The sequence below is a fragment of the Podarcis liolepis genome (assembly GCF_965112155.1).
Source record: "Podarcis liolepis genome assembly, chromosome: 17".
NCBI classification, from domain to species: domain Eukaryota; kingdom Metazoa; phylum Chordata; class Lepidosauria; order Squamata; family Lacertidae; genus Podarcis; species Podarcis liolepis.
In genome coordinates, this window is record NC_139571.1 from 25,096,813 (window position 1) to 25,110,685 (window position 13,873).

Consider the following 13,873-nt stretch of genomic DNA (forward strand, 5'->3'; position numbering starts at 1 on the left):
GTTTGATTACAGTGGTACCTCTGGTTGCGAATGGGATCCGTTCCAGAGACCCATTTGCAACATGAGCAGAATGCAACCTGTGTCTGCGCGGGTCACGATTCGCCGCTTCTGTGCATGCATGTGACATCATTTTGAGGGTCTGCACATGCGCGAGCGGCGAAACCTGGAAGTGACCCGTAAGTAAGCCGCGGGACGTATCCTGAAAGAATGTAACCTGAACAAACGTAACAAAAGCTATGACTGTATTTGTTCCTTTTTGAAATACACACACACACACACACACACACACACACACACACACACATTTGTATACCACCTTATACCCACAGTTCACAACACACACACACACACACGAGAGAGAGAGAGAGAGAGAGAGAGAGAGAATAATGTTCCTAAGTAAATCCATGCTTAGCATAAGAGTATGCACTTCATAAAGCAATTCAGTTAAAAATATATTCACTGCAGATAAGAACAGGCATAGAGAAAGGCTCCATTTGTACGAAACAAAAAAGAGTGTTTAGTATTACAAGAACTAGCCTTGAGCACTGAGTTCCACACACTAAACTGTGGTAAATCTTAATTATAGTTAGTTGAAACAAGGGGCTGAAGCTAGGTTGTTTTAACAAATCCTAGTTACCATTTCCCACAGCTTGTCTAAATCTAGACAATACAGCAATATGTGGTTAATCTAAAATTAAAGTAAAAAACATCCAAATTCCTCCACACCGGAGGATTGATGAAAGGGAGGGTGAGAATGTGAGCCCGAGGCCTGCTACAACTCATTTTCATGCTTTAGTTATGTTTTGAATGAAGCCAAACACATTGCTGGATTTTGGGAAGTCTAAGACTATGCAACAGCATAATGACCACATGTGATCCAATACAAAATGGGAAAACACATGGATTCTGAGAATGAAACTGAGTGTTGATTGTAAGATTGAAAACTGAGACCATTAGAGAAATTTGTACATTCATAGTAGGAAATGGTCCCTTCCCCTTCAGACTAAAGAAATTACAGACAGAAATGTTTGCGGCCATTTGCATCAGCATCTACTCACTTTAGGCAATTCCACATTTTTAATATTCTTATATAAACTCAAATCTATAGGAAAAATAGAGCTTGGATCATTCACTTCACCCTGAAAGAAAGAAAGAAAATATTGTATCAAAATATATCAATACAGAAAAACATAACATAACACACCATGCTCATTATAGAGGTCACAAAACCAATACACTAATGACATCCCGGCAACGACCAATTTATGCATGTCCAATTGACATGTGACCATGCACACATAAAAAAAGGTAAAGGTAAGGTAAAGGCCCCCAGTCAAAGGCGACTATGTGGTTGCGAAGTTCATCTCGCTTTCAGGTCAAGGGAGCCAGTGTTTGTCCACAGACAGCTTTCCAGGTCATGTGGCTAGCACGACTAAACTGCTTCTGGCACAACGGAACACCGTGATGGAAACCAAAGCACATGGAATCACCGTTTACCTTCCCGCTGCAGTGGTACCTATTTATCTATTGCCACTGGTGTGCTTTTGAACTGCTAGGTTTGCAGGAGCTGGGACAGAGCAACAGGAGCTCACTCTGTTGCAGGGATTTGAACTGCCAACCTTCTGACCAGCAAGCCCAAGAGGCTCAGTGGTTTAGACCACAGCGCCACCCGCATCCCTTCATGCGCACGTGCATTGCGGCAAGCTGGACATGGCAGGGGAAAGGGGCAGGGCAGAACGGGTTTATGTGTGCTTCGTCGTTGCACACGATGACCCGGAACGCAACCCCCACGCAAAGTGGGGGTCGCCTGTACTAATGGCCATCTCATTTCTCTGTGTTTATTGAGCCAAAATGTCACGGTCCACATAGGAGATAATGTATTTGGGGGAGGGGGGAAGAAGCCACTGGGCATGCTCATTGTTCAACAAGCTACTAGGCTACTGGCTACTAGGGACAAAAATGAAAAGCCAGGGTAGGAGGGGCAATGGAGCAGGATATTCTGGAAGCAGCAGTGCTCTGTGCTACAACATTTTGTTTAACGCAAACTTCCCTCCCCGTCCCCAATTTCAAATTTATATTAAAGTACCTCTGTTAAAAAAAGTCTTGCTCAAGTCTACCTTGATTCCTCTTGTTTCGAAGCTATTTACAACATACTGAAGAGCAGCCCCTTTCCCCCATACCTACCACTATTAATTCTATCACATGAAAATAAATATGAAATACAAATTGTACCTCTTCATACTGAAGTAGCCCAGAAGAGGAAGGTGAAGTCTCTGTTGATTTCCCAGGACAAACAGCCATCTGCTGGACAGCATCTTTGTTTCTATAATATATGGAGCAGAAAGTTTTCAAAACGAATTCTACAATACTTTCGACAGCTAAAGCATTTGCTTTTTGCAGGACATACCCACAATAGTGGTAAATCCTGAAAAGCAAATATATCATTCAGGGAAGCTTTTAGCAATGCTTCAAAAGTTGAATTATATGGGGAAAGATACTGTTGAATATGCATTTAGATATTACAAAATGTTAAAAATAGATACAAACATTATAGGTTGCTTACCTGATAAATATGATTTTTACTTTAGAAGGTGCACATTTTATTATTGAAGATGCATTCTGATGAGTCTTTCCATAGAGAACTTGTCCATTTATCTAGATAAATCAGAATGGCATGGATACTTACTTTAATTATGAATACCAGCTTTGTTCCACAGACAAAAGCAAACTTGATTTCTTTGTCACTATTGTTATTAAAACTGCTATTCAACCATTATGGTTGCAATGCACAAATCCTGTATATCTATACTACAATTGTATCTCTATACTACAATCTCCTTTTTTAGTATATAAAACAGCTGCTGGTTTGTATTTGGCTCTCGACTGGCTGAAATCGTCCTTCATTAGGTTGCAGTGGGCTGGCTGACTTTGGGAACATCGTTATCAATTTCCACTAGTGATTGATCACCTCGTGACTCACTGTTTGTCAAATGGAAAAAAAAGGCATGAAGACAGCAGGTTTATACAAGCAAGTAAAGGTACCGTATTTTTCGCTCTATAAGACGCACCAGACCACAAGACGCACCTAGTTTTTGGAGGAGGAAAACAAGAAAAAAAATATTCTGAATCTCAGAAGCCAGAACAGCAAGAGGGATCGCTGTGCAGTGAAAGCAGCAATCCCTCTTACTGTTCTGGCTTCTGGGATAGCTGCACAGCCTGCATTCGCTCCATAAGACGCACACACATTTCCCCTTACTTTTTAGGAGGGAAAAAGTGAGTCTTATAGAGCAAAAAATACAGTAAATCAGCCCACTCCAACTAGGTCATTTTGTAAACAAGCATGGAAATGAAAATAAAAGGTATTTTATGCAGTTCCTGGAGTGCACTGAAGTCCTCATTGAACAGAGTAAGATTTGCTTCTGATTAAACATACATGGGATTGTTCTGCTATTGCATACTGTGTCTAAACAGTGTGCTTGTGATTCGAGGACCCGATCCCCGCTTGGGGAATAAAGACATGTGGACACGGTATATAAATCCTCAATATGAGGCCAGAAACACTTTTGCACAGCTTTTACAGGTGCACCAATCACACCTGTTCCTGGAAAAGGGAGATGTGACCATGTTCACACATGCCTTGGTCACACTGAAGTTTAGTGCAACATACTCTACATGGGGCTACCTTTGAAGAATATTTGGAAGCTTCAGTTGGTTATGACATGCTCCTGCCTGTCTATACCGACTAGTGCCCATTGTTTAGAATATGTGACCCCAAATTTGTTCAAGCTCCTAGACCATTTCTGAGCCCAATTCTAAGCATTGGTGATGATTACCCTGAGAGCCCTAAATGGTTTGGTACTGTGATATTTAAAAGAATGTCTTCTGAAAAATCCTGCCTATCCACTGATGTGTTTTGGAGTGCTGCTGCTCCATGTATCACTTCTGTCTAAACAATAGCTGTTGGATACACAGGATGAGGCCTTTTCAGTTGTTGCCTATAGACTGTGCCCCACTCCCCCGCCCCCCCATTTTGATATATAGTTAAAATATATATCATTAAAATAGTACCATTTCACTGTGGTTTTGTTGTACAAACTGAATGACACTGCTGGCTCCTGAACACTTGTTTTTCTACCAGTTATTTTTAATCTTGCTACAGTGGTGCCTCGCAAGACAAAATTAATCCGTTCCGCGAGTCTCTTCGTCTTGCGGTTTTTTCGTCTTGCGAAGCACGGCTATTAGCGGCTATTAACGGCTTAGCGGCTATTAACGGCTTAGCGGCTTAGCGGCTTTAAGAAAAAGGAAACAAACTCGCAAGAACTCGCAAGACGTTTCATCTTGCGAAGCAAGGCTATAGGGTAATTCGTCTTGCGGAACGACTCAAAAAACGGAAAACTCTTTCGTCTTGCGCGTTTTTCGTCTTGCGAGGCATTCATCTTGCGAGGTACCACTGTATTCACTTTATTTTAGATGTTACTTTTTTGTTGTGCTTTTCAACTACTGTCATGAACTATCTGGCTGGGGTGTGTCTCCCAATTTATGGGGCAGAAAGAGGTATGTATAAATCTTTTCCTTTAAAAAAAATTTCCTAAATTTCCTAAATAAACACACACACACCTACATAGTTAACCTGCAGTATTTGTTTACTACAAAACGTGTGATAACCATTGGCCTACCTAGTAAGCCACGGGACGTATCCTGAAAGAATGTAACCTGAACCGAACGTAACAAAAGCTATGACTGTATTTGTTCCTTTTTGAAATACACACACACACACACACACACATTTGTATACCACCTTATATTTCCTAAATAAACACACACACACCTACATAGTTAACCTGCAGTATTTGTTTACTACAAAACGTGTGATAACCATTGGCCTACCTAGTTTTTAAATAAGGGTTAAACAGAATTGTGGAGGCTAGCTCTATCAGCATTAGCCATTAGCCAAGGTAGCTAAATAAAGTCTCGTGCTCACTATACCTCTGAATATACAGGACTGGTGGCAGACAAATTGTACAGGGGGTAGCCTCCATGTTGATACCCCGTTTGTGAGCTACAAGAGTAATCAGACTGGCCACTGAAGGAAACAAAATGGTGGGCTGGATAAACTCTAGATTAAATGTACTATATCTTAGTCCACCTCTTTTTCTATTCTAATCCTGTTATATTCTAAGATCCAGCACTAAACCTCCTATAGGACCTAGTACTGAGTACTGAATACTTCAAAAGCTTCCATTTATTCTATCAACCCAAAGAGTAGTCCAATGAATGATAAAATCAATTGTGTATCTTCCTTCATCTGAGACTATGAAATCTGAGATGATGTTGGCTACTTCTGTGACATCACAGAAGTCCTGGCATAACTTTGGAGACCATGAAAGGAGAAGTGGGGTGAGACGTCAGGCAACCAGACGTAACTAAAAACCTAAGGGAACAGCTTCAGAATGAATGACAACATATTAGCAGTGCAACCCTATATATAAATCCCATTGAGCTCAAAGAGGCTTACTCCCAATTAAGTGGAACAGGACCGCAGTCTTGCTGTTTCATTAAATCATGGCTTTCTTTCTCTCAAAACCATAGCAAAGGTACTTACTTCTCCTGTTTCACAGCATCTATTTATTTCTTCAGTACTAGTATACTGACAATCCTGACCGCAAACATAAAATTTATAATGGGAAGCCAGTATGATTGTAAAGAAAGGCAATACTGATTAAAAGAATGTGCTGTTAATTAAAGGCTGCATTTTGCACCAATAATCAAATGTCCCCACCCCACCCCCCCGTCCTTAGAGTCAGCATGTTTCATTTTAAGTATAATTACTAGACACTTACTTCCAGTAACTCGTCTGCAATCTGCAGTCTGCCATCTTTTCCAGCTGCTCCGTTTGGATCAATTCCCACTACAAAAACGCTCATCTTGGACCGGTCTTTGTTCCCAGCTAGGCTGAGCCCTAAGCCAGTCTTCCCTTTCTCCAACTCTATCATGTGCAGATCTCCAGACAGATGCCCATACCGCTGACTGATCTTTCCTAGTCATAAGAAGAGAGAAATTGGGTGGCAAGGGAAGAATTTATCTCCAAAAACTTAAAAAGAACACAAACTTTGGAAATTCAGCAGTTGTTGTCATAAACCCATAATCTCACACAGACTGAAACAATTCAAATAGTTATCTACGGTTCTTTTCCAATAAAATTCTCTAACTAGAAGAAAATGCCTCCAGGCACTTCATTTTATCAGAATGGAAGAGTAGAAAATCTCTCCCTTACTGCTCTATACAGTCTGCCTCTGTGTGTGTGTGTGTGTGTGTGTGTGTGTACACACTCACACAAACACACACACACACACACACACACACACACACACAACTCCCACACATATTTGTGGTTTTAAGATGTTTTCTAATAGCAGCAATTATCTCACTTGGACTATAATGGAAAAGACAACCAGAGAAGAGAACTTAATGTGTTTGTCCATTATGCAAAAGACAGAATCTGAATTCATACAGCAAAATGTACATAGCAAAAAATAATGTTGCTTCCACAAGTTATTCAAGCAAGATAATAAAAAAAAGGAAGATGACCATCACATAGTATATGAAGATGTAAACAATTGTGAAAGGTTCTCTCAAGAAGCAAACTTACTCCAGCTGTATCCAAACTCATCTTCCTTATCCAGCTCTTCCAGGTATTGGTTGCAGGAACGCTGCAAAATTTCACTGCTCATTCCTGGAGACAGTGAAGGAGGCGGCAGAAGCAGGTTACAAGATGAAGTCTTTTCTGGCTCTGAATCTGACTGGCTAGATGCCTGTGGAGAGTAAGGAAAATACAGTGGCTGGGAATGTGCAGACTGGCACTGGGCAAAGAAAATGCATGAAGTGATGACAAAGAAAGGGCTGGGCCTTTGAAGTTAAAATACTGTGCAATAATAGAACGGAAAGGCAATCACAGATGATGAAAAAAAAAACCAGCATGGTAAATGAAGGTTCAAATGCACTTTAAGCAAGCAGGACAGTTACTAAAAGCCAAATTCAGTGAAGGTTTATGTGCTGGGTGGCCTACATACCAAGGACTTAGGTACATAGACGTGAAAATGTATTTCCAAAACTGAAAACATTATCATATAAGGAAAGAAGGAAGGAAGGAAGGGAGATAATTTTACTGATTCCCAAAGAAAAGTGGAAAGATGTGCTGTTTTGAGGATTCATATAGAAAAGTGCCTTTGTTCAAAAGGTGGGGAGGAGGAGAAGAGAAACTCACATGAGGCTTTAGCAATACTAGTTTGGATCCAAAGTTCCCATGTATAGAACTCTGCTCACTGTACATGCCTACTTCTGTGTCCCTGAAGCCCTCTTGAAACAAGCCACAGAGAGTTGGAGGACCTCTCCAGAACACAGCAGAAGTTGGTTTGGGAACCTGCATGAGATATTGTGGGCACTGTCTCCTCCCCTCTCCTTCCATTCGCCAAAGGGACACTCTGGAAACAACCGTGTGTGTGTGTGTGTGTGTGTGTGTGTGTGCATTTAACTTTATTTCAATACTTAGCGTGTGCATATATAATAACTATATGCACAAATTTCAGATTTTGTGCGGCTTAATGTTTCCGAACACAACCGAAATCCAAGGCACGACTTCCAATTGGCTGCAGGAGCTTCCTGTACTCAATCGGAAGCCGCGGAAGTTGCATCAGACGTTTGGCTTCCAAAAAATGTTCGCAAACCGGAACACTCACTTCCGGGTTTGCGGCGTTTGGGAGCCAAAATGTTCGAGTCGCAAGGTGTTCCAGAACCAAGGTACGACTGTAAAGAGTCTGGACATTGTATAGTCTTTTTAAAGAAGCTATTGATCACCTAGAAGAGTTATTTGGCTTCCTAGCTGTAAGCTACATATCATCAACAATTTACACAAACAACAACAACAACAACAACAACAACAACAACAACAACAACAACAACTTGACCCTCTTGTATGCAGAGGTATGGGGCCTAACTGTGGCAAATGGGCTCACTAAGGTAACATAGGAAGAAACCCTATATGAGTGAATTGGAGCTAAATGATTGGCTTCGGGGATCTGAACAGGGAGCTCTTAATAAGAACAATGGTGACCTTAATTATGAAGAGTTGGCTCTCCAGGTATTGCTGGAATTCCAGCAATGATACCTGACGGTCAACCAAGCTGCCTGGGGGCCGATGGGAATTGTAGCCTGACAACTTCTGGAGAACCACAGGCCCCCCATCACTACTATAAAAGGTGCAGAAATAAATATAAATGTGGCAGTTCCCGAATCCTTCACCGTAGTATCTTGTGGGTTTTAGGCAAAGAATTTGGGCGACAGTAAGTACAGAGAGAGCAGCATCACTCTGAAAGAAGCAGGTACACTTGGAAGAAGCACGTGGTCTTTTGAAATGATCAAGGGGGCAAAATGGGGGGGGGGGTTGAGGACAGACAGCACACAAGGAGTGCAGTACATACACTGACTACGATAGTTAACTACAAATTAGGATAGTAACCGTGAATTAAAACAAACCTTAAATGGTGTAGGAGCAAAGGGGTTACATGGGGAGCAACTGGTGGTAAATCTAATTGGATTCTGCATATCCTATGGTAACAGAAAACAGCAGGCTGTTTATTACAGTATCTTTGGAAGAATGCTACTTTTTGTACTGTACAAGTATTCTTACATAGGGAATGGGTTTTATATAAACTTTATTTCTTTTTATCACATTAGAATGACTCAACATTTCTTAAAGGGCCTATCATTACCAGTCATAGGCCCTATCCAATATGTATTTGCACAGGCCTTGGAGTAAAAAAATCCTTTTTGGAGGAAATTGACAAAGACAATTCTGCAACCTGAGAACAAACATTTATGCATCAATTTACTTTTGCATGCAGATGTGCATGAAGTGGAATACCATAGCAGCCCCTCCAAAATCTGCTCAAGGAGGACCCCCAACTAGCTTTTGAAGGTAGCTCAGGGGCTGCAGGAGGGAGGAGAGGAAAGGAAGTTTAAGTCCTGTTCTGTGAGCAAAAGTGGCTTCTACTCACAGAACAGCAGTACTGGAGAGAACAGCAGAAAACCCCTTGCCTTTTGCTTGTTTTGAGAACCTAAGCCATGGGTAGGCAAACTAGGGCCTGGGGGCCAGATCCGGCTCAATCACCTTCTAAATCTGGCCCACAGACAGTCCGGGAATCAGCGTGTTTTTACATGAGTAGAATGCGTCCTTTTATTTAAAATGCATCTCTGGGTTATTTGTGGGACATAGGAATTTGTTCATTTCCCCCCAAAAAATATAGTCCAGCCCCCCACAAGGTCTGAGGGACAGTGGACCAGCCCCCTGCTGTAAAAGTTTGCTGACCCCTGACCTAAGCTGTTAGCTTATTAAAAGAAAAGTAAGTTTACTTCTATAGCCCTTACCTATATCACCAAGTAGAGACAGAACGCTTGCATTTAAGCAGTTATGTGGCACCTTGGGGACACAGGAAGGTCCCTTATAGTGAGTGAAACCACTGGTGTCTAGCTCAGTACACTGACTATCAGCAGCTGCCCAGGATTTCAGAAGAGGTTTTTTTTGTTGTTGTTGTTTTCCTCAGCTCAGCCTAAGAAGCCAGAGACTAGGCAGAGGAACTTGTTGCATCTAAAGCACATGTTCCACCACTAAGCTTCACGACCCCCCCCCCCCCATTTTCATGGCAACAAATAACAGATAGCATAAAGTATCTGGGATGGGAACCTAAGATAGAATTGTAGAGTTGGAAGGGACCACAATGATCATCTATTCCAACTCCCTGCAAGACAGGAATACAGGAATATTTTGCCCAGCATGGGGCTTGAACCCACAACCCTGAGATTAAGAGTCTCCTTCTCTACCAACTGAGGCATCAATGTTAGTTAGATCTGTAGCCTGAATTCCCTTGCAGACAGCAGTGAGGAGCTGCTAGTGACTTTGTCAGGACTGATCACAGAATTCTCCTGTGACCAGGCAGTGGCAGCAGCAATGCAACCAGTGATACAAGAATGCCTCTAGACACAATTCATTTACAGTCCACTCTGACACATGACTATGTCCCACTGATATCAGTACAGCTAGCTCCCAGGTAAGTGATTACAGAACTGCAACCTTAGCTATTTGTGTTCTGTATTTTCCACCTCATTCCTTAATATTCCTAATTCACTGGGGGCAGGGTAGAGGGTGGGGGAGGAGAAGAGCCAAACTACCGTATTTTTTGCTCTATAAGACTCACTTTTTCCCTCCTAAAAAGTAAGGGGAAATGTGTGTGCGTCTTATGGAGCGAATGCAGGCTGCGCAGCTATCCCAGAAGCAAGAACAGCAAGAGGGTTTGCTGCTTTCGCTGCGCAGCGATCCCTCCCTCTTGCTGTTCTGGCTTCTGAGATTCAGAATATTTCTTTTCTTGTTTTCCTCCTCCAAAAACTAGGTGCGTCTTGTGGTCCGGTGCGTCTTATAGAGCGAAAAATACGGTATTTCTGTTAATATTCTCAAAAAGATTTGGGAATGTGGTCATACTGCCAATCAATTTTGCCTCATCAGTGTATACGTGTGTGTGTGTGTGTGTTTTAAAATCCTAACCCACACCGATTCATGTAATATTTTACAATGAAGATTCGTAGCTTTAGTGAGCAGTTTATCTGTTAAATACAAAGCATGACACACTTGCAGCTTCTGGTCTTTCCCCAAGCAACAGGCTGCCTCTCTGTCTTACTATGATTATGGACCAGCTGGTTCTGCGGTCAAATGGAAGCTTTCTGGGTGAGTATGGTGGACCTATCTCTGATAAGGAGAATGCTTTTCCTCCAGTAAGACACTGGCTTATTTATGTTTGTTCAAAAAATATCAAGTGAGGGAGAGGAGAAGGAGCAGAGAAAGAGAGGAACACATAAATTTTCACTGAGTCCATCACAAACATCCAAGCATCATCCAACCTTGTTAGTGTTGAACTGTAGAGGCTCAACAAAAGGGTTAGTTCTGCTGAAGGCAGGAGGCTTACTGAAAGGGTTGTACTGCAGGTAAGGCATAGGGAGGTTCTACGAGAAAAATAGAAAGGGGCTTGCTAACCAAAAGGCAAATACATTAGGGCACTTCCACACAAACATGACCATCCATTGGCCAACATCAAATCCAGGGGTCAGCAAACTAAAAATCCCGCGGGCCGGATCTGGCCCAATTGCCCTCTGGATCCAGCCCGCAAATGGTTCTGCAACCACCACTTGGATCGGCGCGATCGCCATTTTTTCCCAATCTTTTCGGGTGCCATTTTTTGTGGTTTTTCCCCTCCCTCCCTCACCATGGTGGCGTCTCCTCCCTCCTCCCTCCCTCCCTCTTCCTGGCTTCTCCCCACCCTGCGGAGGAAGGGGGCTGGGCTTTGATAAGAAGCCTCGCCACCCGCCTGCCGGCCTCTCCCCATGGGCTGGAGCTTGGTGCGCCTGCTGGCCTTGTGCCTGGCACCCAGGAAAGCTGGCCCGAAAAGGAGAGGCACGGTCACCACCGCAGCTCCCAACCACAGGCAGAGCAGCGGCAGGGGGAGGGGAGGGGCTGGGGAAGGGGGGAGAGAAGCCCCCTCTGCAGTCCACAGCCACTAGGTCCGGGGGACGGTGAACTGGCGCCCTCCCCAAAAAAGTTTGCTGACCCCTGATCAAATCCATGTGTGAAAATGGTGGTCATGGATCAAATACCACAGAGTGATTGCAAAGCATTTCAGACACAATGCGTTTCAATGGCAATTCACACATTCCAGCTGAGAATCACTGATAAATAAGGATGTTGAGTGTTCCACCTGCATGCATGTTTGTACCACCCTTTATGCACGAGACCTCTCCGTAGTTTTAAGCACCTCGAAAAGGAACAGGACTCCACCAAGATTGTTCCAAATATCCCTTCATTATCATTGCAAGTCCAAATTAGAAAAGCAGGTGCATGCATCCATAATTTAAATTAGTGCAGTGGAGGGGTCTGCCTCTTGGCGCAACCACAGCACTAGCTGTGATCTAGCATAGGTAGCTTGAAAACAATATAAACATATGCCAGGCACAAAGCTGCCTGATGGATAAGGGATTAGGAGGAAGACCTCATGGTTACCGCCAAACCACAGTTTTCAGCCATAGTTAGAAGTAGGTTGGAAGCTGTGGTCTTACATAACCATGATTAGCACCGCTACAGATGTTGTCCTATGCAGGATGAATAAAAAAATCAATGAATATTGATTTTTTTTATTTAAATCAGATTTTTAAAATAAAATGCATTTGAAGGGAAAAACCTTTCTAAATATAGTTTTCTGTTTAAGTTACATTATGGTCTAAAGGCTATTCATCAGGAAATAAGGATTTGTTTTAAGTTTTTCATGCGTGCTGAAACTCAGTCTAAGTTTTTGTTTTTTTGTTTTTAGAAGTTTAATCACATCAGTTAACGAACATGGCTACATATGCTATAATGTCATTGTTTTAGTTAAATAAATTGTTTAAGTTGTTATGAAGGAAATGATTGTTTTTTTCCTTCCAATAAAGTACATCAAACCTCACAATAATTTCATAGTTATCTGTCTATGTATTTCTAATAGTATAACGAAATCAGTAATTTTTGATATACATAACTGTAAAACTGCTCTGAAAATGTATTATTCCAAAAATAAAACCTTCATCTGGTTGTAAATATTAAGATTATACGAGTGAGAATGAGTCTTTCTGTAAAAATAATAATAATAATGATTTAAATCAAGTCTTACTGACTAGTGATTTAAATCAGGATTTAAATCAATCTGTTTTAAATCAAATCCACCCTGGTCCTATGTCATCGTTAGCTCAGACACTGAACACAAGGGGGGATCTGCATGCAAGATGTGATGAAGAAGGAGTGCACAACACAAGGGTAACAGATAATGAAAGCTCCAAAGCCCATGGGGAACTCCCAATCTCCTACCAAATCCTATGCCTGCTTATTTGGAAGTACGGTAAATTCCACTCAACTCAATGGGACTTACTTTCAAATAAAAATGGACAGGATCAGAATGTACAACTGTTGCCACTGTTGTTACAATTAACAAGGCAAAAATATTACACCAACAGACAATAAATTACCATATTTTTCCATGTATAACACGCCCCCATGTATAAGACGGCCCCTATTTTTAGGGACTCCAATTTAAAAAATCCCCACTCTTCACTATCCGTGTATAAGAAGACCCACATTTTTTCACATAATTTTAAAGTAAAAAAAAAACCGCTAGTCTTATACACAGAAAAGTACGGTACATGCTTTAAATATTTATAAAAACATAGTGGTAAGGAGAATCTGAAAAGGCTTGTCAACGCGACTCCCATCCTTTGCAAATAAGTTACAGGGGGAAAATGCACAACGGAATACTTAACTTATTAAACAAGCAAGTTAAGAGTTGTTTCAAAACAAAATATATAACTGGCCACAGTAACCATTCATATCCCCTAGGTAACACTTAGCCATTTCCCACCCACAGCATGCACTGGTGGAACGTGTTAAATTGCTGGATAAATCTTTTTTCTTAACAAAGCTGTATTAAAAAGTAACTCTCATTCTAGGGCCTGGTTGGTTCTGTGGATGACTGTCTGTGACCAAAGACTGGAAATCCCCTTATAGAATCTTGCTCTAAAAACACAGCAGTGGTTTTCAAATGAAGAGCACAAACTATAAGCGCTGCTTTTCTCCATGCCACAGCAAATTCACGAGCCTAAAATAGCGTCTTGCACACAATCACCAATATTCTGCAAAGCTACTCCATGCGACTTTACCTGCGACGACTGGTGGTAAAATGGATTATTAGGTTTCTGCCCGCTGGGAGCAGAGGACGAGACAGAGCTATAGAGAGATTCTGGCTGGGAA

General features: G+C 41.8%; 1 protein-coding gene across 50 annotated transcripts in view; it reads right to left on the reverse strand.

Annotated features, from left to right (window-relative positions):
- MPDZ (multiple PDZ domain crumbs cell polarity complex component) overlaps positions 1 to 13,873 on the reverse strand; it is a 125,559-nt gene that overhangs the window by 20,891 nt on the left and 90,795 nt on the right. For 26 of the 50 annotated variants that reach the window (XM_083482143.1, XM_083482141.1, XM_083482138.1 and 23 more), the window contains 5 exons: positions 6,650 to 6,812; positions 5,841 to 6,037; positions 2,564 to 2,655; positions 2,233 to 2,323; positions 1,059 to 1,139 (listed from right to left, as the gene is read on the reverse strand). In XM_083482143.1, coding sequence (XP_083338269.1) covers positions 1,059 to 1,139; positions 2,233 to 2,323; positions 2,564 to 2,655; positions 5,841 to 6,037; positions 6,650 to 6,812 — 624 coding nt within the window. Of the gene's footprint in view, positions 1 to 1,058; positions 1,140 to 2,232; positions 2,324 to 2,563; positions 2,656 to 5,840; positions 6,038 to 6,649; positions 6,813 to 8,532; positions 8,605 to 10,947; positions 11,050 to 13,782; positions 13,867 to 13,873 lie in introns of all 50 variants that reach the window. The other 24 variants (XM_083482101.1, XM_083482100.1, XM_083482131.1 and 21 more) reach the window with 4 other exon arrangements.